We start from the raw sequence: 26,311 nt of genomic DNA, 5'->3' as shown, positions 1-26,311 counted from the left end.
AAAAGAAGCTCATTTCTATGGCACCCACTAGAAGAAAAGTGTTGATAAAGACAGTGACGGCGACATACAAACACGCATAAACAGCACACACATATTTATAAAGACATTGATTTTTTTTATTGAAAATGTTACTGCAGTATAATTTGGTGTACAACATTGATAGGAACTGATGATCCCAAGTTTTCAAAATAAATCTTAAACGTAAAATTTATTGGTTTTGATTTATTTCAGATATTTTACTAATTTTCTCTTTTCTATTAGACTGATTTGTCTCTTGCCACTTAAGCTTTTGATATCAAGGCTGGTGCGCTCACTTGTCCATTATCTTTTTTGTGTGATAAAACGATTTCTAACTTTAAGTTACTGGTATTCATGGCAATCAATACGATTTTCGCATGTTCGACGTGTTATGTCTTATTTTCATATTTATCTCGACAAGAAAATATAAGTCAATCAACATAGCATCCATTATTTGTTTATCTTCATATATAAAAACAGATTATCGAATGTATTTCTCGTATTATTTTAATAGTTTCTGTTTAATACTTAAACGTAGATAACATTGTTTTAAAAAATAGTTGATTTGAAACCGGTTTTTACAACGAAATGAAATAAACAGATTGGAACTTTCGTGTATACTTAAGATTTTTAAGAAATAATCGATCTAAGAACTGTAAACACATTTTCGAGCCACATTACCCATAAATATATATGAAGACATTACACACCCATAGATATATAATGATATTACACACCCATATATATAATGACATTGCACACCCATATATATAATGACATTACACACCCATATAGATAATGACATTATACACCCATATATAGGATGATATTACACACCCACATATATAATGACATTACACATACATATATATAATGACATTACACATACATATATATGATGACATTACACATCCATATATATGATGATATTACACACCATATATTTTATGAAATTAGACACCCATATATATAATGACATTACCTATCCATATATATGATGATATTACACACCCATATATGTGATGAATTTACACACCAATATATATGATGACATTACACACCCATATATATGATGACGTTACACATCCATATATATATATGATGACATTACACACCCATATATATAATGATATTACACACCCATATATATGAAGAAATTACACACCCATATCTATAATGACATTACCCATCAATATATATGATGACATTACACACCCATATATAATGACATTACGCACTCATATAAATTATGACATTACCCACCCATATATATAATGACATTACACACCCATATATATAATGACATTACACATCCACATATATGATGACATTACACACGCATATATATGATTAAATTACACACCCATATACATTATGGCATTACCCACCCATATATATAATGACATTACCCACCCATATATATAATGACATTAACACCCATATATATAATGCCATTACACACCCATATATATATATATATATATATATATATATATAATGACATTGCACATCCATATTTATGATGAAATTACACACCCATATATATAATGAATTTATACACCCATATATATGATGACATTACACATCCATATATATGATGACATTACACATCAATATATATGGTGACATAACCCATCCATATATATAATGACATTACCCATCCATATATATAATGACATTACCCATCCATATATATGATGACATTACACATCCATATATATGGTGACATTACACATCCATATATATGGTGACATTACACATCCATATATATGATGACATTACACATCCATATATATGATGACATTACACATCCATATATATGATGACATTACACATCCATATATATAATGACACTACACATCCATATATATGATGACATTACACATCCATATATATATAATGACATTACACATCCATATATATAATGACATTACACATCCATATATATGATGACATTACACATCCATATATATAATGACATTACACATCCATATATATTGTGACATTGCACATCTATATATAAGATGACATTACACATCCATATATATGGTGACATTACACATCCATATATATGATGATATTACACATCCATATATATGATGACATTACACATCCATATATATAATGACATTACACATCCATATATATTGTGACATTGCACATCCATATATAAGATGACATTACACATCCATATATATGGTGGCATTACACATCCATATATATAATGACATTACACATCCATATATATGATGACATTACACATCCATATATATAATGACATTACACATCCATATATATTGTGACATTGCACATCCATATATATGATGACATTACACATCCATATATATGGTGACATTACACATCTATATATATAATGACATTGCACATCCATATATATGATGACATTACACACCCATATATATAATTACATTACACATCCATATATATAATGACATTAAACATCCATATATATATAATGACATTAAACACCCATATATATGATATTACACACCCATATATATAATAACATTACACATCCATATATATAATGATATTACACACCCATATATATGATAGCATTACACATCCATATATATAATGACATTACACACCCACATATATGATGATATTACACATCCATATATATAATAACATTACACACCCATATATATAATGACATTACACACCCATATATATAATAACATTACACACCCATATATATAATGACATTAAACATCCATATTTATGATGACATTACACATCCATATATATATAATGACATTACCCATCCATATATATAAGGACATTACGCATCCATATATATAATGCCATTACACATCCATATATATGATGACATTACACATCTCTATATATATATATAATGACATTACCCATCCATATATATGATGACATTACACATCAATATATATAATTACATTACACATCCATATATATATATAATGACATTACACATCCATATATATGATGACATTACACACCCATATATATAATGACAACTTTCGGTCTTTTGAGACAATGGAATTCTGACTTAGTTTAGTTAAATAGAGTTGTAGCTAAATAGTCCAATTTTATATTTGTAGCTACATTAACAGTTGATGCAGGCGTAGTAAACGGTAGGGTGGTGGGGGTGGCAGGATATGACTGTATCCTCTCTTGCCTGTGGGTTCTCTTTCATTGTCTTTTTCTCTTCTTTTCTGCTAATTTCATTCCGTCCTTGACCTTTGCTCGCCAGGCTGTGCGATAGGATGTCTCCGACTCGAGATCTTGTGGCTGAATGTGACTAGACTTCAGGTCTCTGAAGTTCTCGTAGCCCAGAGTTGATCGTCCGATTGGCCATGTTCCAGAGACCAGCTCACAATACGGGTGTCCTTTGGGATGCAACCAGCTCCCATCCTACACACTTGACCGAGCTAACGCAAGCGTCCCTGAATTAGAATGGAAAACATACTTGGTATGCCAGCATGGGACAAGAAAACTAAGTCCAGAACTCACTATCACAAAGAAGAGTGCTCAGCACACAGGCCTGCTATATTCTCATCTTTGTGGTTAGTGCCAACAAGGTGTTTTCCTCTCTTGGCTAGACAAATAATGGCAGTGGCTGCTTTGCCTATGCTTATGTTGAGTTCTATGCCAGTGAAAATCGCTGGTGATCGAGGGGCCGAGGTATGTGAACTTGTCTACCTCCTCCAGGGTGTGGTTGCCGATAGTTATTTTATGGGTGGTGTTGATATCTTGTTTCTTTTATATGAATCATAACTCACCCCCCACACACACTACCCCCCCCCACACACGCACACACACACACATATATATACATAATTGTTTACTATAATAATTATTTAATTATTAAATATATATATATACTAATGTTTAAATTATTAAATATATATAAATGCATTTATATATATATATGTATATTATACACATATATATACTGCATATATATATATAGCATATAGCATATAGCATATATATACATATATATATATATATATCACTTTGTTATCAGATAGTTGTGGTTTCGTATTCAACACGGAGTCACAAGATTGTGATGTGGTCCCTGCTTTGGGAGAGGCTATTTTGGCCAACTATAATATCTTTAAATAATTCCTATAACTAACGACCACTTAATCAAAGTTGGAATATATAAATGTTGTGTTTTAGCGAAGGAAGAAAATAAAGGATATACAGACTGAATATACATGTTTTCATTTACTCCTTTCCCTAAAACTTAATTTTAATAATCCAATTCAAGTAAAATATCGACACAGTTCTTGGCAATGCATAAAAGCGTTATCGTCGTTCAAAAAAGCTCAACCAAATCTAGGAACAGAAATCGAACGAACCAATCCTATCAACAGAACCATTCGAAATAAATGGATAAATAAATCAGCTGAATGAAGAATTTGTCGTTAAAAAAGAAATAAGAAAAGAATAATATTTTTGTTGAAAAACAAGACAATTTTATTTTAACAACTTCATGTCATTTACAAAAAAAATGGACGGATCATATCGATTCGTAATTCAAAATTCAATTAGGCTGCGGGTCCAAAAATATTGCATTGTCCGATTTGAGTCTCAGCAGGTACACCATCACAGGAACACGCACCGGTGGCGGGTGTCAGGCAGGTTCGGGTTCGAACCCTCTGGTTATTGATACAGTCGCTCCAGGCGGTCCAAGCACTGTAGGTTCTTACCAAGGAACATTGGTCAGCAGACGGGAGGGAAGAGCAGTCTACAATTGGATTCCTGTAAAAGAAATTATATTATTTATCTACTAACTGTACAAGTTTCTAAGTCTATATTTTTGGGGAGGATTAACATATTTTTTATAGTTTGTATAATATAATATTGCATTTTATTATAACTAGAAGCACCAAATTCAGTATACTCTGGACTTATGTATGGTCTGTTCTATTATATGGTTGTGAGTGCTGGACAATCACAGTTCGTGTTGCAAACTATCAACTCGTTTTCATAAAAGTTGGGTAGATTTTGAGACGTAAATATTTTTAATATTTTATTCTAGGTTTGTGTTTATTATATTTATTATACATTAAAAGAAAACGAAGAAAACATGTTCTAATTTTTAGGGAGGGGTAATGTATTTTATATAGTTCGTATTGTGTAATGTAATTGTATTTTATTATTCAAAGAAATTTGTATACGGCATAATCACGTTGACATACCTGTTCTCGTCAGATAACCAAAGTTAAACAACGATGAGCTTAGCCGGTACCAGATAGGTGACCATTTGAGAATATTATGAGCTGTATATATTTAAATATGCGGGTATATTTAATATCCAAAGGATCTGAACACCCTTGCCTTGCAGTTATAGGTTACTCGTAGGAAAAGTGTAGCACCTTTTATATTCGAAAGAGTTACCATGCAGGATGTAGGTGGAACTTCGCAGTTGTGGTGAAGGCAATCTAACTAAGAGAAGGAAACGCTGATGGAAAACTAAAAATTAATTAGGAATTTATTAGTGATTGTGTCCCAACCAAAAACACCTACTTCTAATTTATCATAAGCCAACACGGAAGTAGATAGGCGTACAAACTGTCATACCAATACGCACTCTGGTATAATCGGAGCTATCGATTTCACAAAACAAACGACTTACGTTTCGGAGGCAGCAATGAATGCATCTCCCTGGATTTGTTGGATGTTGGTGTTGTCACAGATGAGACGAGACATGGTCACGTTTCGGATGGCATTCACGGTATCTGAAATATTAACACAAATATTAAGAAAATAAAGTTACTAAAACCATGTCTTTAATGAATAGTTACATAAAGGATATCTTTGAGGTCAGTATTTTTCTCGGGTATTTCAGAATTGAAAATTCTATGTGATTTTAATTTATTCTTGAAACATCCGATAAAGTATTATATATAAACTATTTAAAGTTTTATTTTAATAATATATTTATATGTAACAGTGTGAAAGTGTGTACATAATACAATTTTGTTAGAGATTAATAGCGATTGTTAGGAATTAGTTACAACAATATCACATTTACTCTAGAAGATTTATCGGAAACTATTTGCCCGATCTAGTTAAAATTGTGTATAGACCTTTGTCATGGTAAGATGCAATAAACTGAGTATTACGGTATTTGTTCGATGCACAGTTACGGATTAATAGGAATTAGTATTTTATGCAAAATTAAGCGCAAATTTAACCATATTGAAACATTAATTTCACATAAAGTACTCATTCGAAGTCAATGGGCTATAACTTTTGCCGGTTTTTAATGGGAAAAACTAGTTATATTTATAAATATTAATATTTTAATTTTAATTTCATTTCAATTGTGAAAAGTGTGACTCACCACTCGACAAAATAATAAAAACAAAACAATCAATACTTAAATAGTGTAAATAACAAAAGAAAAACTAAACAGAAAAAGTTAAATTTATTATTCACGTTTCTATCGATAAAATATTTCGATCGAGTTCTGAAACATTATTGAGAATCTAATGTTGTTTAGTGAAATTTCTTACCGACGGACAGTTGGTTTGGTCCTGCATTCTCATACCAGAATCGGTCACCCATTTTCAAAGCCTGGAATTGGCGTGCAGAAATACATGCGAACAATGGTCCAACGCTTCCGCCTTCAATCGGAATCTCAGACACACCACCAGTCCAAACGTCGATGTCTTCAACGCTCCTAGAAAATAATGAAACGAATAGAATGAAAAAAAAAAAAAAAAAAAGGGAAACTCATGTGTTTTGAGCGTATGTAAGTATTTAGATTATTTCGATAAAAATATTACCATCCATATGAACGTGGCAATCTTTAATAAATATAAAACTATGAACATATTATTACATATTAGATAGTGTCAGTACAAAAAGAATATGATATGGAATCATTGTATTCTAAACACAGTCTTTTTTTTAAAATTAGTTTTTATTTGTTATCTGATAGTTGGAAGACTTCCATAAAAATTAAAGTTGCTGGAAAGATCGTTAAATCATTTTACCGCGCCAGAAAATGCTTGTTAATGAATGTTCTATGTCTCCCTCTATCTATCTATCTATCTATCTATCTATCTATCTATCTATCTATCTATCTATCTATCTATCTATCTCTATATGCATCTCTATATGCATATGTATATATATATATATATATATATATATATATATATATATATATATATATATATAAGCGAGAGAGAGAGAGAGAGAGTAAGCGAGAGGAGAGAGAGAGAGCAAGTCAGAGAGAGGCAGACAGGTATAATTCTTTTCAGTTTCATGATCAAAATGTAGTATGTCTTCTCTCTTCAGTCATGGTAGGAGATTACAACTATTATATAAAAGGCAAAATGTGTGTGTTAGTGTGTGCGTGTGTGTTAGTAGGTCTCGCAAAACTTTCGACAGAGGCGACAGATTTTCACGAGATCGGTATCGTAGTAAACCTCAATCCTTCGGGCAAAAAATATCGAAAAATAGACCAAAAACATTAATTCCTTCACCCAAAACTGGGCAGTTTTGTACAAGAAGGGGTCGTTTTTTTTTTGCCTCGCCATTTTTGCAAGTCATCGTATCGATTGGATTGACTTCCGGTCGGACGATAGAGACGTCACTTTTTTAGTTTCTCCTTCGTGTACCGGATTCGAGCCTGTCTGTCTATTTTTTTAACACCTGTGCCTGCTATTATTTTGATCCCTCCTCCGCTACTACCGTTTATTTACACCCTCCCCGGGATTCCTTACTACATCACACACACCCAGACAACGGGTATCCTAGCTACTGTTGTTTTGACCACTCCCGGGAGTCCTTACTACATCACCTAAACACCCGGGCAATGTGAGGCACTCCTGCTAGTCTTTAATAAGAGTAATTTATCATTCTCAATTCCACTTTAAATCGACTTCGGGTTTAATCTTCCTCTCATATGGGAAAGTAAATAGAGAAGGGAAGAAGTAGATTAATATTCCTAAAAAAGTGATAGATACACAAACTTATTGCTAGATAAGAAACCAAAACTAGATACTAAGTTATTTACAAACGACATAGATATATAGATTAATTATACAAGATAATATACATAATAATATATAATAGTTCCTGTTTGACCTCCTTATATATATATATATATATATATATATATATATATATATATATAATTATCCAGAGGCACTTGTTTCGTCGTTATACGTCTCATCAGTATGGCTAAATATAGCGACTATATATATATTATATCACAAGCTTTCATTTAATTAATTGAGCACTGTGTCCGAATTTCTTCATATTATATGTATGCTACAAACACCAACACACACACACGAACACACACACATACACATACACCACACACACACACACACACACACATATATATATATATATATATATATATATATATATATATATAGAGAGAGAGAGAGAGAGAGAGAGAGATAGGATCGACAGAGAAATAGAAAGAGAAATAAAAGCAGTTCGAAGAAACAGAGATAGACGGACTGACAGACAGATACACAGACACACAGAGAGAAACTTTTCCAAATAATTTGATATGATAACGTCTACATAAATTTCTACGCATAAATTATACAAGAAACCCAAACAAATTAATGAAGTTTGTAAGGAATAAAAATGGTTGGAAAAAGAATATACACACTTTTACGACTTTTGTCCAGCTTTTATTTTGATTTTTTTAAACATGTCTTACGTGTAAAGGGACGCTAAGAGGTTAGCGTCATCTTCGGAATGGTCAGCAAGAGTTGTGAAATTGGTAGTCACGTCGAGTCCACACCACTGACGCCAGGCGTTGTATGTTGGAAGTCCAATGTCACGTCCAGCTTGGACGTTAATGGCAGCCAAATCCCAACCGTTGCCAGGGACAGTTTCGACCAGTTTATTGGTCAGTTCTTCACTCATCATCCTGCAAGGAAATAAACAATATTTGAATACATTCATTTACAGATTTAATACGGAAAAATCTATATTTTTATATCTATTTATTGTAAATGATGGACATAGAACGGAATGTTTTTTTTAATTTATGTTAGAAACGCCAATATATATTTTTTAGCTGTTAAATATCCAGGCCCTGTGTAGCAAGAAATCATTTTGACAAGAAGAGAGACACCTGGTAACGTGGTGCAAGAAACAACATAAAATAATTATCGAATGTACTAAAAGGTCATTTGTATAAAAAATAATGAACCTGACACAAGACATCTGCAGTGGAAGAAATAGCAAACATGATCGATTTTCAAAACGATAAGTTAAATGTTGAATGTTTGAACGGTCATTTTCGGCAAGAAGTATACACAGGTGCAATCATGTCGCACCAAAATCAAATCAATTCATTTAAACAACCATGCCGTTCCAATGAAGCATTTACGGAAGCCTAATTAGTGTTTCCCTTACTTTATCTGCTTCCCCGTTTATCTTTTTTGAATCTTCACGCCTATTCGAATGGTATAAGCTGCGACTGATAAATTTATTTTTCTTTTGGGGGTTGAACGATATATAAGATTTCTTGCGGTTTCAATTTCCTTGTAAAATGCTTCATTTCTTTAAAAGAAAGATTCTTGAAATGATTGATATTTATTCTAACATAGACTTTATAAATGGTCGATTGACGGGAAAACGGATTTGATCGATTAAGGATAGAGTAAGTATAAATATTGTTTTTGTCAGACAAACTCTATAAATGCTTGATTATAATTAAGTTTGAAGAAGGGGATTTAGCATGCAAAAAGTAACGATATTCTCTTCAGAGAGCTTCGTCACATGATTTAGAACCGAATTTACGTCCAGATGGAAGGCGGTTGTTTTTGCTGTGGTTCAGCATGTGTTAATTAGCAGGTTATATTTAAATATTCACTAAAGATATCTTCAGGACCGCAGGCTTTATTCTCTGGAAAGTTTCACTATTTTCCTACATATGGCGTCTAGTATTCCCAAATGATCATAATTAGTGATAAAATGAGAACACGTGTTTTATGTATTTTGTTATTAAACAAATTTATTAACTCTGTAAAAATAAATGCATATATGAGCCGCCTTAATATTTTTTCCTTTGAGAGTAACATTCTTACATTAAAGAACTTAATTATGTCTCTAACATTAAATAAATAAATATACGATCTTATAACAGTTTTGATAGCTTCTTCTTTTGAGAGTAACATTCTTACATTGAATAACTTAATTATGTCTCTAACATTAAATAAATAAATATACGATCTTATAACAGTTTTGATAGCTTCTTCTTTTGAGAGTAACATTCTTACATTGAATAACTTAATTATGTCTCTAACATTAAATAAATAAATATACGATCTTATAACAGTTTTGATAGCTTCTTCTTTTGAGAGTAACATTCTTACATTGAATAACTTAATTATGTCTCTAACATTAAATAAATAAATATACGATCTTATAACAGTTTTGATAGCTTCTTCTTTTGAGAGTAACATTCTTACATTGAATAACTTAATTATGTCTCTAACATTAAATAAATAAATATACGATCTTATAACAGTTTTGATAGCTTCTTCTTTTGAGAGTAACATTCTTACATTGAATAACTTAATTATGTCTCTAACATTAAATAAATAAATATACGATCTTATAACAGTTTTGATAGCTTCTTCTTTTGAGAGTAACATTCTCACCTGTCAATTCCTTGTGCCATATCTGTGGTGAGTCCCTGGAAGACAAGAGTTGGGGCATCAGTTCCACTGTAAAAGACATCAGAATTGTAGAACAAAGAACTAAGCGGGTTCTGTGAGTTTCCAATAGTGATCAGACTTCGAAGACCGGAATGACTGTAGATAATTCCAGCTGAGGCAAAACCATTACGAATGGACGGGTTAATGTTGGCCAGGTACATGGAATAACCCTGGGTAAGAGTGTTAAGGCTGTAGGTTTCCATCATGGTGGGTCCGACAATTTTGGGCAAGTACTCGTTGTAGGTGACGTGTTGCATCTCAGCAATAACCAATTTGCGGGTCTCCTGGAAGATCACTTCGTCGGTCCAGTCTGGGTTAGCGGTGCTAATGATATTGGCCAGACGGTTGTGTTCACGGACAAATAAATGATGAAGGGACATCATCATTGGCTGCACATTCACTCGGCCGTCACCTGTGATTTGATAGAAAGTGAACACAAAAGATATTTTAAAATCTGATTAGTTTTTTTCTCAATAATAAAAATATATATAATCTTTTAACGACCATTTAAAATATTATAACACAAAGCAATAATAGTGAGGCTTTACGTATACATGGAATAATTAAACTGGATTGATCAATGAGACGCTCTAGGAGATGGGCAGGATAAATGCTTTATTGGAAGGCTGACTTTATACACACTTAATTGTTCTTTGAGATGTACTCTGTAAATGCCTAATTCTATTGGAGACTGCTAAATGTTTAATTGATATAGAGCATAAACTATATAAATGCTAAATTGCTCTAGAAGATAGGATGTATAAATGGTCGATTAAATTTTATACATGCTTAATGGATCTAGTAAACATACTGTGTATATGTTTATTGCTCTGGAAGGTAGACTGCATAAATACTTTCTTGTTTTGTCTGAGAGATTGTATATACTATTGTATATACTATTGCTCTGAGGGAGAGTCCGTATAAATTCCCCTTGCTTCTATCCTCTCGAAAATATTCAATGTCTTTTTATCACAGGTCTGTTCCTCTTCTTGCTGGAAAGAATAATCTGTTATGCCTATTTTAAAAAATGCTGTTGATCTGTCTAACCCACTGAAGTATTTTCCTGTTAGTCTGTTATTAGATAATGTATTGAAAGGATTATTAACGTAATGCTTGTTCATTTTCTGGAAAATCTGGGACACTTAAGTGATGTTCAGTATGATTTTCTTCACTTGTTTTAACTGTTATAACTGTCGGTGTATCAATAATTTGTGAACTGCAAGGGCCATTTCGCTTAACATTTCAAAAGTGTTCGACAGAGTTTTCCAATTCTAGCCTTTTGAACAAATTTCAAGTAAGGTTCTTGAGATTATTAGTTTTTTTCCAATCTTACGGAATTTCGAACGAAACCCTTTGTTTAATCCACGAGGGTAGCATGCTCTCTTTCCATCGACATCTACAAGAGTGTCATTTAGAACTGAATTTTATTTACTTTATTCATTACGTCATGTGCTCTTACGGAATGATTCCCGAGTTCGACAAGAAACATATAAAAAGCGCTGGTATTACATCGGGTGAAATGATGTGACAATAACATTCAAGATAAAAGCAATATGAATAATAATGCAAATACAATATGAATAATAATGCAAATACTACAAAAAAAAACAAAAAACAAAAAAAAACACTCCCAGTTCGGAGACCAAATAATCAGATGACGTTAACTGCAGATAAACTGATATAGAATAACATTGTGTAAACACAGCTAGAAACACATAAGAAAAAAAAACAAAAAAATTGAACAGATAATAAAAACAATACATAATCTCATCTCCTCATCAAAAGATGGTGGCACCAACCATTTTTCGTACCTGGAAAATGAGTGCAATGTGTCAAGGGGAATAGAATGACTATGGAAGCAGAAGACGATCCACACCCCCACTGACACAAATAGTACTGGAATATTGAGGGGGATTTTTGCCACTCAAATTTCATAGAAATTAACGCTCGGTTATAAGAAAAAAAATGATAGTAAACAGCTGTTGTGATAATGCAGCATAATTTGTAACGCTTATCGAAAGAGGCGGAGAGTGCTGGAAACCTGGGGAAACTTGTCGTCATTCAGACTCCAGGGAACAATCCCTAATAATTATTTGGAAAGGTTATCGAAAAAAGATATAAAGTCTTGAAAATGTGGGGAGGCCTCTTGTCACCCAGACTCGAGAGAAGACTACTTGTTATTACCAGTGAGCAATCACTGATAATAACTCACGTGAAAATGCTAAGCGGATAAATGATACTAATATAATGAACACATAACTTACCACCAATGAAGCACAGATTGCCTTCGGTCGCTCTGCAAAAAGTGGAGTTGTCTTGTGGCATCAAGTCGAGGTCATCAGTAGGAGTGGTTCTCATAAGACCTGAAAGTTAAAGAATTAGTAAAATAAAATGTGGAATGATTTTTATGATTTGGACTGAAATGTTATCTTTGGGACTTTTTGTTATGACGTTAATCGTACACGTGACCACTGTTTACTTATACTTAACAAGAACGAAACTGTTTGGAGTCATCTGAAGCTCCAAGTTGCAATTCGAACATTTAGCAGCTTAATTACAAACTCACTTACCAGTTGTTGCTACTCGACACGGGTTTTTATTATTGTACCTATATATGGTATATTTATTTAGAAAAAATGACTAATGTTCATATATTTTAATAATTTTGGGCATTTAACCATTGTTAAGGTTCAGTAGTCAAATAATAAGGTTAACTTTAGATAGTTACGACTATAATGTACATAAGTTCAGAGGACACACACACACACACACACATATATATATGTATATATATATATATATGGGTAAAACATCGGACGTTTATTTACAGACGACACGAACCACAAAAACACTGGACACTTTCGACTAGGTTGAATCAGAACTGCACAGGATACGAAATTTATCTCAGTAGACAAATAACAGGGCATCTCGACAATGGCTGAAACTCTTTAGTTGGCTTTGGTGTAGAGGGACCTCCTCTCAAGCTAATACTGGAAAAGCGGACAATTAGATTGAAACACCTGGCGTAGGATGTTTGCTGTACAAAGCAGAACTGACTTCTGGAGTACGATGATGATATACTCGATTCCCAAGGCGTCAGCAGTTTCAAAAGATTATCTGGAATTGAGCCAAATGCACCTAGGATGATTGGCGTGATGGAAGTCATCTTATTTTATAACCTTGCTATTATTATTATTATTATTATTATTATTATTATTATTATTATTATTATTATTATCTGAACTAGTCATTAAAACATCGCATCATGATTTCCTAGATATAAAGGTAGCTAAAAATTTAACACATAAGATATACAGAAAATAAAGCTATTCATCCGGATACATTACTGTACGGTCATAGTAGTAGATGTATCCAAAACAACCGTTTTGAGTTATTAACATGCGTGGCTACAAAGATGTAAGATACGACAAGCGATTGCGATCGTATCAAAGTAGGACAAGACTATTAAAAAAGAGAAAATAGTTGAAAAATTATTGATAATGTTAGGATTAGTTTCTTACCTCCTTCCATTGCTCTCAAGAGAAGTTGTCTGTCGATGTCAGAGCCATATACTTGTGATGCATCAATGTAACCAGTTGCGGTGTTCAGTTGTTCTCGGGGTCCTGAAAAAGAAATGTAAAATTACGTATTTTTCATAACCAAACTTTACTGGGCAACGTCGGGATACGGACAGCTAGTATCTTATAATATTTTAGATTTAATGAAACAAGATGCAGGTATTTAATGAAACAAGAATACAGGTACTCGTTTTATTTTAGTAAAATATAGTAATAGATTAATTCATTATTTAATATATAATAATATAATGACATTGGTGGTAATTATTTAGAGGCCGTTTTTTTCTGTTAATTTAACGCGAAACAATTGTAGTAAACAATGATGTTGTTTATTTTATTATCACAGATACATGCTTCAGGCAGGAAGAGAGAGAGAGAGAGATGAATAGAGAGGAGAGAGGGAGATAGCTATATATATATATATATAGAGAGAGAGAGACAGAGAGATAGAGAGAGAGAGAAGGTGAGAGAGGGGGGAGAGCGAATTGTCTATTTTAAGAGTTCCATTTAAACTTATGCGTTCCACTTCAAATAACACAGTGTATTTCTACTGCAAAATTAATTCTCTCTGACAAATCACTCTTCTGAGAGATCGTTAGTGGTTGGATCTTGCCTATCGTCGTTAATCAGTAGAATTTATCAATAAAGCAATTTTCCCAGATCCCTAACTGGGTTGGAAAGGCGATGTGACGTATTTATTTCTCTCCACTAGCGAGAAATGTTACGCTAGGGTCGGATAGTGATATTGAAAATCATCTCTCTAGAGGAGGAGCACTCTGACTGCAAAAGATGCCTGTGTAGTGCCATTCTTTAACAGAGGGGCTCCAGGGGATTAACATTAACTATCCCTTTTTAAAAGAGAAAAGGCAACGCCTAGGAAGGTGGACATCCTAGAACTGCACAGGACCAGCATTACACCACAATTACAGAGAACAGGTCATTGCAGGAACGGTCTAATTTCTGTTAGCATTGAACCCATATCCGCAAACAAAGTTTGCCGAAGGAACAGTGATTGATCAGAGAAGATGGGAAATTTTGATATAACATCTAAAACCAGATAGGTCTACCAAATAAACGCCTGGTAGAGAATGATCATGTTATTTATGATGCATGTTCTGTTTAACAGAAATTTATATATGGAGATTATCATTTATTTCAGACAAGTCATATATAAGTAAAGTATATTATGTGTTTGTATAATGATGTCTAAAATTTAAACAGATATGTGGTTCAAATTTGTAATTTTCAACGATTATATCAAGAGAATATTATTTTCTGCGCTTCAAATAGAAACTTATTTTTTTCCAGTCAGGTTTCTTCATAGATAAAATGGATTTACTAAAAACAAAATCAGACCAAATAGAAATACACTTAATTTTTGCTTTTTCCTTTTAACTTCCCGGTTTTCTAAAGGTTTTTAAAATTCCAAAATAAATTATATTTTAAACTGTTTAATCTAGCAATATTTATGTGTCAGTGTTGTTTGGAGAAATTTAGTATCACAATCTTTGTTGTTGACTTTAAATGGCTTCTAGACAGATTTATTCGCCTCTACTACACTTATTGATACTTTTATATATTTTTTCTCTTCTGTCCCAATCATGGAAATTGCAACCTTGCTATCTTAACGTCTCACGTTCTATTTCTATCTCTTTTAAGAACTACTCAATATACAAAAGCTGCATCATATTGAAACAATATAGAAAAGGCAATCTGCTAATATAAAACACAGCTTTTATTCATATTTGGTTCAATAAGTCATAAAAGTGTTGTTTTGATTTACCTAAACCGGATGTAAGAATTAGGAACAATTATTATTGAAACAAAATCGACAATTATTTCTACTGCCACTATGGAATTTCTATAGGTCCTACTAGTAATATAAACATTTGATTCAGCCTATTATCTCTTAGAACTCTAGACGTCTTCATCCTTTTATGAATTGACCCTTAAGGACGACAACAATTGAAACTTATGACGTACTTTTCTCTACATTAATTTACTAGTCCAGTTAATCTTATTATAGTTAGAAGCTGTGGCTATTACTGATGAGCTTGGTAAAGTACACAACATAACAGTTACTAATACTACATTTAATACATGACCTTGGATGGTAGTGTATGTCGATTCCAAATATGGTTTATTCCAAAAAAGAGACTTTACAGGAACCAAACTACCAAATAAAAACTTTACTAAAAATATTCCGTCTACAAGAGATGGAGGACGATTACCAAGCACAGTAGCTTTCAGACGGTTTCCATTATAAATGGTGGAAACATCAAACCTGTGTTGAAATCGAGGATAACCAAACTACAACTGCAATAGACCTTAACGTCCTACACGTGGGTCATCCATTTCTGAATCATCGTTATCAGAGGAATCTGTTCGAAGATATTTTTCAACTCCTCTACCTTCGTCACTTTCACGTAAACGTTTTCCTGAACGTAACATTCGATCAGGATCTCTTTACAACAAGTTTTTACTTTTCTATAAAATAGAGATGTGTGACTATTAGTTGTTAAAAACAAAAGTGAAAATGTTTTTACTTACCCAAACCGCATGTGAGAGCAGGAGAGGCAAGGCTTCGTACGAATTCCATGCATGTCCTTCCGTAGACGCCAAAGTAGGTATCATTAACTGGGATGTCAATCGGGTAACAAACGTCACTAGAAAAATACAAAGAGATAGTGATATTAATAAAAGTATTATGTGTGACGTAAGCAATTTGTGTAAATTGAATATTTTTGACCAATAAACCCAAGAACTTACGTGTTGTCAGAATTACAACAGTCAATGGCTTCTACCAGATCACCTACAAAGAAAAACATTATTATTATTATTATTATTATTATTATTATTATTATTATTATTAAAAAGGTTTTACGGGTAATTTGCGAATGTTTACTTTTTTAATTTCATGAGGTCGTTTACGTGCACCGATTCATGGTCCAGTCGTTAGATCTCGTGGCTATCAACGCGATGGTTGTAGGTTGCATCTATGCTTAGGGAAAGGTGAAAGTCTAACCGAACTGATGAGTTTTGATACAACAAAACTGTACTGTATGTGGATAATTATATATTAAGCCCCCTCTTTGGGTTGATCACTGTCGTAAATATATTTCGCCCGCTGCTTATTTGGCTATAAGCGAGGCTCGCTGTTTGTTTGTTTGTAAATAAACTGGCAGTTCGAGCACGGTAGAAGCTATGGCCGAATGTTTATTTATATTTTTATTTGATAAAGTCGTTTACGAGCACTGATCCATGGTGCATTGGTTAGAACTTCCAACTATTAACGCGATAGTTGTAGGTTCAATCCACAGCTAGAGAAATGTGCTAGTCTAGCCGCACTGATGAGTTTTGATAAAAGGAAACAGTACTGTATGCAGATGACTATATATATATATATATACACATATATATATATTATACGATGGACATTTAATAAGTAATGATACTGGCCCACTTGCAGTTGTTCAATCTAGCTGGAAATTGGCATCTGCGATGATTTATATCTCTATGGGAAAATGACAGCTCTAAACTAAGTGTGGTTTCTGATTTACAGGATTTAGAACTGGAGAAGTTGTGAAATAGAGCCTGTTGAATGTCACGCTGTTTTTTTTATTTGAAAGGGCATAAAAACCGGAAATTAAAGGAAGGTGATAATGCACAATCATATGACCTTGAAAACATAAGCATCGTAAATTGAAATCTGGTTTGAAATCTTAGGAAACAACACTTAAACCTAGTCGCTTGGCTTATACCAATTAGGAGACATCCGTTAGTCAAGTAGAGACTGACGTTTTAGTAGATCGATACGTGATTATTCATTAAATTGTCAAAGAAATCAAGATTAATACAGGCTCCGTTGAAACCATCATTCATGACCACTTTCATATGCATAAGATGTCTTCCAGAAAGATTACCAGATTGTTGACATGTTTTGATTTTCTCCAAATGACTAATTAAACTTAGTGAAACCCAGGTCATCACTATCGTCCAGAAAACAAACCCCAGTCAATGTACTGGAGGTATTTGGACTCACCACTTCCAAAGAAATCAATGCTGGCAAGGTCATACTCACTATCTTCTAGAGTGACAGATTTTATGGCAATGGGTGATCTAATTACAGAAGTCCATTATGCTTTACTTCGGACGAATTCAAATGGTATATATTTTAAAATAATATGCATAAAATACAATAATTAAATACATTATATACACATATATAATTTGAACTAACATATATATTGTATATACGAATTACCTATAATAATTAACATCTAGTGTTTTCATATCATCAAGATGTATATAAGATGAAACAAAAGCAAAAGTAGATGATAAACTTACCTCCAGATGTTGGCATGGATGGGTAAATCTGAAGATCGTGGTTCAAAAAGACACCAAAGAGGGTGGTCAAGTGAGTGAGTTGATCGTCGCGGTCAGCGGGGGTGCTGAAGCCATGGAAATTGGTACTGATCAATCGAGCACCGGGCAGGGCACCACCAAGAACACCGGTTGTGCGAGGTAAATTGAGTCCTAATATACAAAAGTATTATGCATATTTATAAAGGAAAGTTTTAAGTTAAAGAATTCAGAAAGATAGATATATAGCGCAGAGATTACATATCAAAATATTTATTAATAATTTAATATTATAATATTTAGTAATGTAGATACAATTAATTTCAGCGATTAACGCGTCATGTGAAAAGGCGATTTCATATTTTATTTTCGTAGATTACAAAACTTATGAGATATTTAATATTTAGTAATTATACACAAAAATTAATATTTAACAATGTTTCTCCATTAGTTCACGCGTTTCAAAAATTCTTTATAAGCATTACGTTTACATCATAGTAAAATTAACAAATTAACAGATTATGAAAGATAAGTATCTTAACATATACCGTAGACATGCAATGTCTAGAAGTAAGAATATATTTATATATATTATATTAGGATTATGATTGAAAAAAAAACGTGGATTTGAGAAGAACAATCAAAGAGAGTTAGAGAATAAGCCGCACTTTTCATTTACTCTTACAATTTTAAAAACTGTTTACATTAAGTCTTTGAGAATTTCTCTTTGTAAACAAAAAGATAATCACCTGGGACTTAATGTGGTTTCTATCTGATTCATCTGTTTACCTCGTTATAATCTAAAGTATTTTATTTTTACTCGTAATCTTAACCAAGATTTAGCTCCATTGAACGAGGTTCGAAACTAGTTAGCTAGCTTTTCAGCCGTTTTTTTTTATTTCATTATGCTAAAAAATAAAAAGATTTTGTCTGTATATAGTCACGGTTATATATTGTAACATCAATATATATATATTGTAACAACATTCGCTAAGTTAGTATATATATTAACTTAGCGAAAACTATTAGTTTTAACTGTGCAAAAATAGATAAGAAAATAAAGGAGGGTGGTTATATAACAAATCAAAATACTGATTACTTTGTAACTGCAGAAATATTAACGAATGCCCTTTGTTAAGTAAATGTATCATTTATGCTATAGTATATAAATGTGAAGTCATTGATAATAACAGAACCAGAACATATATAGAATCCACATGATGCCAATAATATCAGAGAATAATTAGTAATAATCAATACTGAAAATTGGTACATAAATGCTATCTATTTATAAAATTTTAAATGGATGCATAAAATAGTTATATATGTATTATATATGTATGTATAAAATATGTATATGTATATATATATATAACATTTTCATTTCCGATTTGATTGATAAAATCTCCCAAAATATAGGTACACTGATGATAAAATAAGTGTTTGACTTAATCACCGTATTTTACTTACCATCTTCGTAGACGGCAGGTAGGTATCTCTCAAAGGGTGTGCTGGATCGACCCAAGTAAGGGAAGACGAGATTGTTGCAAGATCCATCAGCTGTTCGGTAGGGGAAGTCAGCATCACATGTAAGGGCAGTCAAGAAGGGGCATGCAGCTACAAGTTCCAGGGGAGGCTGGACTGCGGTCACCAGATTCTCAGCATCGATAAGACCTTGATTCAACCTGAATTTAAAACAATAAGAACAATTGCATTAGCGCACCTAGTTGACCTTTAGTAAGAAATAATTTCAGTTCTTTCTCTAAAATATTATCTTTGCGCTTGACTAATCATTTTTCCTTAATTTAATATAATTTAATTTTTACGTGTAAAATTGTATGCAAAATATAATATTCATGAATTTATTTTTTTATTGTGTTGCATTGTTGAATGTATGTACAATTTATATATATATATATATATATATATATATATATATATATATATATATATATATATTCTTTTGCCGATATTCTTAAAATCAATACGGAGACAGAATTTATCAAGGTATAAATTTTATTTACAATAAAGCTTCTTATTCATTCACAAAGAGAGAGAGAGAGAGAGAGAGAGAGAGAGAGAGAGAGAGAGAGAGAGAGAGAGACGCTAACTGTAAAGTCTTGGCTAGTGTGTGGCTCGCCGATGGATAGGTGTCAAGATGTCAATCACACTCGTCGCTGTCTCTGCTCTCTTCTGTGTTCTGTTGTATATTTTTCTCTTATATAGTCAAAAATCGACATTCCTGGAATTGTAAACATCAGGATATTACATTCCTCTTTTCTATTTTGCATTGCGCAATTAATAACTTTTGACCTTGGAGTGAAAACGGTTCTTTGTTTTCATTTGATTACAATTTCTGGCATTTTATGAGAAACAAGGAATTATGTCAAACCCATCTGGAATGTACGTATGTGCACACCTCTGCTTTCAAATGTACGTCACTACGTCTCTATACCCAACAATTATATATGTTTTGAAAATTAGGTTTAATTTTGAACAAGGACCAAATATTTCTACTAATAAGACACAAAATAGACATCAAAACTTACAAATTTTGGATGAGCATTGCAGTTTCAACAAAAATCAGTCCAGTCTCGGCAATGATGAGGTCAGCGTTGGCTAAAGTCTCGGCCGCTTGGGCGTTGACGAGGGCGGCGGCAGCGGTGGCATTAGCAGTGGCGATGGCTATTTCAATGGCAGCGGCGGCGGCGACGGCAGCTGCTTCGGCGATAGCGGCGTCCTCAGCTCCGGCCACAGAGGCCTCGGCAGCGGCAGCGGCGGCGATGGCGGCTACCTCGGCAATGACGTTAGCGTCGGCACCGACAGCTTCGGCGGCGGCAACGGCGGCAGCAGTGGCGTTGTTGACGGCTTCGGCGTCGGCTCCGACCACGATCGCGACGGCTGCGGCGGCAGCGGCTTCAGCGATAGTGGCGGCATCGGCTCCAGCTTCGACGGCGGCGGCAGCAGCGTTTCCAGCAGCGATGGCGGCAGCAACACCTTGAAAGATAAAAGAAAAATATTTATGAATACCACGGAAACTACTTTCGTACCTACGCATTGGTTGAAGTTATGCCGTAATTTTTTTTTTATTAACCAATAATTTTTTTTAAAACACACACACACACACACACACACACACACACACACACACACACACACACACACACACACACAAATAATAGCAACAGAAAAAAAACAAAACAAAAATAGAACAGAAAAATCATTACGGTGTATATGCCTTTCGCAGAACGGAAATGTCTTGTCTCCAAAAACCATGTAAATTTATCAAATAGTTTATTTTCTTCAGAATATCCAATTTCATGAGGAAGCGAATATTATGTGTTTCGCTTCACTATATTTGTTAAATAAAGGGATACAACTCAATTCGAACTAACTAAATGAAATAGAAACCCAAAACTTACTTTGTAATGGTTACAGTTTACTATAAATAATAAAAAAATAGATTTCTATATAAAAAAACCACTTAATCAATTTACATGATTTTTTGGAATATGATATTTTCTTTCCGTGACTAATGCGTCCATCATAAATATTTTCTGTGTTTGTGTTTTTTTTGATTAGGTTAAATTCTGGCCAAGAAATTAACATTCGTTTGCGTCACTCATTTAGTTATAAAGTTAAGTTAACAAGTAAAAAAACAAAAAAAAAAAAACAAAGATGACATTAGTATCCCTTTTCTTAATTCCATTGTCTGAATGAAACCCTAAAGAAAACTCAACGAACGCCCGTCTTGTATGAGTTTATTTATGAAAAGATTTTTAATCGTCACGGTTAAACCTACAAGGCGATCGACGGCTACCCATAAAACGGGATGAAGAGAAACAACAGCGTAAAAACAAGACGATGAAAAACTACGCGTAAACACTCCACACGTATGAAGACCAGTTATTTCATTTTGTTATTTAAAATTGCAAGCTTTAAACCACACATAGCTAAAATTATTAAGAAACAGAGCTTTACAGTTACAATGTAAGCATACCTTGGTCAGTGGCACCAGCAGCTCTGGCAGCTGCAGCAGCGGCAGCAGCAACAGTGTTACCAGCGGCATCTCTGGCGCCCCCGGCGACTCTCGCAGCACCATCGGTCTCTACGGCACCGGCAACGTCGGAAGTTCCTCTTGAGTTCCTGAAACCACCTGTTCGGCCTCCTCGGCCTCGTTCTGATCTAAAACCTCTGAAATCTCGACCAGATCTGACTTTTTTGCAGGCTTTCTCATAAGCCTTTTGACAAAGATCGTCTGTGATGGGCGTCAGGCAGGTAACAAGACATGGCAAGACAACCAAAATCAATATCGGTGCGAGACTGAAACGATGAAGTAGATAAATAAATAAATAAATAAATAAATAATAATAATAATAATAATAATAATAATAATAATAATAATAATAATAATAATTACAAGGAACTGTGCAAACAAATGCACCAGGAGAATTAATACAAACACAAATCGCCAGCTGTACTTGAAAACGGAAATCATAATATTCTATGGCGTATGGAGATACAAACGAATAATCCTGCCAGATCCTAAATTTCGTCGTTCTAACAGTTCATATGGTGAATATCAAGAAGACGAGAAGCAAAGCAAAAACACGGGACTAGCCAGTGAGCTATTGTCAAGACAATTCAATTCGTAAGAACATCGAGAAACATTTCGATAAAAGAATGGGAGAAATTGGAATCTGGGGAAAGGCAGAGAATATACAACGGGTAGCAATAATGAAAACGGTTGAAATCTTAAGGAAAGCCCTCGACTGTGGAAATCAACATACACGAACTACGAACAATGAACAGCAACTTTAATAGAAATAAAACAAAAAACAGGACACGCCACAGGGAACCAAGAATATCGAAAAAAGAAAGAAAGCAGAAAAAATAACGCAAAATGTTAAGAACCCCTTCCTAAAATATAGTATAGTGCCATCACAGATTGACACCACAGCAAATCGAAAAAGGTCAAAGGCGATAGAAAGACCGAGGAGAAAACATTTACCAGACCTCCACTGGAAAAAGTGCAATTAAGTCTGGGAACTTGGAGGGGCATATTGATACCCGAATTTTTGTAAAGACCAACGGTCATTGCTTGCGATAAGGCAAAGGGCTGTTGCGATAACGAAAATTCATTTGCAAAGGCTGTCGAAAGATGTTGAGGTACTCGAAATCTGGAGAAACTTATCACCTAGACTCCAGGGAACCCGCCGGTTGTTGTGAAAAGTTGTGACAAGAACATCCAAGATTAGAACAGGCAATAATGTAGAAATAATCTAAGCGACATATTACCTAGAGACTCTGTCCGTTTGCGTCACTCATTTCAGTAAGTTATTAAGTAAAGCTAAGAAGTAAAAAAAAAAAGATAAGATAATATTAGTTTTTCTCTCCTAATTCCATTTTCTGAATAAAACCTTGAAAAAACAATAAGTCATACTTGATGACATGTGTAGAACAACTAGTGACTAAATAATAATAATAATAATAATAATAATAATAATAATAATAATAATAATAATAATAATAATCGACGATCCCCAAAATGGTGGGAACACTTTCGGCTGGCGTCACACAAAATACCGAGTGAGGTCGAGAAGGGTGGAAGTACAAACCAGACTTCCACTGGATGAGTGTGAAGAACATTGGGACTTTGGAGAGATTTTTGCTTTCTAAACTCTATGAAGTTGCCAGCGAGAAATTAATGGTAAGCGGGTGTTGTGATAAACCAAAGTCATTTTCAATTGAAAACTACCGAGCAAAACTGAGAAGTGGAGCAATTACACACAGCTAGCTGAAGAGCTGAAAGAGATATGGAAGATGAAGGAAGTCAAGAGACCACCAATAATGGTAGGAACATTAGGAACAATTCCGAAAAATGTTGTAAAAAGTATGGGAGAAATTGAAATTAAAAGAATGGCAGAGGAGATACAACGGATAACAATAATGAAAATGGCTGAAATGTTAAAGAAAACCCTTGAATGCGGAAACTAATACACATGAGTCACAGGCTCGTGCTGGATATATAGAAACATGGAGCGCTACATGGAACTAAGAACATTGAAGCTGCATATCTATAAGTTCTCTATCCCCCCTATTACCACATAACCCCCCCCCCAAAGAAAGAGCGAGACCGAATAGTCAAGTATAGTCAAGGAGGAAGGAAAGACCGAGAGAGGACACTGATCAAACCCCTGCTGGATAAGTGCGAAGAGAACTGGGACCTTGGGGAGGCTTATTGCCACTCAAATTCCAGTGAAGACTAATGGCCGCTACCAACGAGAAATCCATGGTAAGCGACTGTTGCGATAACGTAATGTCATTTGCGAATGTTATCGAAAGAGGGGAAGAGTAATGGAACCCTGGGGAGGCTTGTTGTCACTCAGTCTCCAAAGAAAACCACAGGTTGTTTTCAAGGACAGAGCTTTGATGACTTGTGTAGAAAGCTCCTTGTGAGCCAATACTACTACTACTACTACTACTACTACTACTACTACTACTACTAAAATAATAATAATAATAATAATAATAATAATAATAATAATAATAATCTATCATTGAAACAGCGATTGTTTGTGTGCGAATGCATATATGTATGTAACGCTAAAAATTAAAAACAAACAAAAATTACAATGACAGTGATATTATACAAGCTATTGTACCAAGTAAAATTCAGTTGTAAGTTACACTTTTCCGGTAGTTGAATCATCAAAATACAATCGCGAATTACTTAGAACTTCTAATCATTAGTGGCGGACGACACGAAAGCATACTAGCCCCAAAGATTAAATAAAGGATTCTGTTCAAAATTTCATATAGATTCCCGAGTTCGACAGAAAGATTCGATAAAAAACACCTGACGAAGATCCCAGATTATATTAACTGAGACGTGTTTAGTTCGAAATATCGAATAGGTTTATGCATTTGAGGTGAGGATTCCCAATTTGAAACGATGTAAAGGAAGAAGGTCGAGGGTTACATCGGTCGGAACGATGTGAAAATAGAAATCAAGACTATAACAGAGTTGTTTGAAAAAAATAAAAAAACAACACAGTGAGAAAGATAATGTGAATGTACTTACCGCATCTTGAAGTCTTTGTGATGTGATGACAATCTGGACAGCGCTTTGCTTTTTTTATAGGAAAAACCCGTCTCGTTTTATGGCACCTGCACGTCACGATTTTCTAAGTGAAGCACCTCATTGTTAAGCAATGTTGAGCCATTATTATTTTTTTCTTTTTTAACGTCAAATCAAAGATAAAAAGGAAAGCGTTAACAAAAAAGAGATAGGCATGAAAATAAATATTACTTACCACGGAGCATCAAGGAGGAAAAGAGAGAAGAAAGAAATACTCATAGTAGTAGTAGAAGAAGAAGTAGTAGAAGAAGAAGTAGTAGAAAGAGAAGGAGGAGAAAGTGAGGAGTCATAAATAATCTTCAACATTAAAAATTTCCGTGATTCATATTTAAATACACAGACATAAATGTCCACTTGAAATAATTCAAATAAATATTAGCATTTAATTTATATATAAAAAAATTATTTTGATTTTGAATTTTTGAGATGAGGATTGATAATTTGTATTATTTAGATTATTCGGACTACTGTTCTCATCTTGATTGTAATATATG

The 26,311-nt window shown here is 33.6% G+C and overlaps 1 protein-coding gene across 1 annotated transcript; it reads right to left on the bottom strand.

The window, feature by feature from the left end:
* Positions 1 to 4,479: 4,479 nt before the first annotated feature.
* LOC145278033 (salivary peroxidase/catechol oxidase-like) lies at positions 4,480 to 25,895 on the bottom strand. Its single transcript, XM_080130251.1, has 14 exons — positions 25,761 to 25,895; positions 22,677 to 22,999; positions 21,226 to 21,673; positions 20,147 to 20,361; positions 18,662 to 18,850; positions 17,084 to 17,126; positions 16,865 to 16,980; positions 14,258 to 14,359; positions 13,001 to 13,099; positions 10,680 to 11,148; positions 8,726 to 8,938; positions 6,549 to 6,715; positions 5,666 to 5,768; positions 4,480 to 4,788 (listed from the first exon to the last, which is right to left on the bottom strand). Exons 1-14 carry the CDS (start codon positions 25,763 to 25,765, stop codon positions 4,575 to 4,577), a joined length of 2,706 nt encoding a protein of 901 aa, XP_079986377.1. The 5' UTR covers positions 25,766 to 25,895; the 3' UTR covers positions 4,480 to 4,574.
* Positions 25,896 to 26,311: the final 416 nt, after the last annotated feature.

This window comes from Euprymna scolopes, chromosome 6, assembly GCF_053919585.1.
Source record: "Euprymna scolopes isolate OS-2025 chromosome 6, ASM5391958v1, whole genome shotgun sequence".
Lineage (NCBI taxonomy): Eukaryota > Metazoa > Mollusca > Cephalopoda > Sepiida > Sepiolidae > Euprymna > Euprymna scolopes.
The sequence above is the reverse complement of the archived record's forward strand: the minus strand, read 5'-3'. Positions and strand labels throughout refer to the sequence as shown.

Excerpts from the sequence above, each read along its gene's own strand:
- LOC145278033 (XM_080130251.1), bottom strand. Across the intron at positions 21,674-22,676 it reads TGCTGGTGCCACTGACCAAG|GTGTTGCTGCCGCCATCGCT; the intron begins GTATGCTTACAT and ends TTATCTTTCAAG. Across the intron at positions 8,939-10,679 it reads ATGGCACAAGGAATTGACAG|GATGATGAGTGAAGAACTGA; the intron begins GTGAGAATGTTA and ends ATTTCCTTGCAG.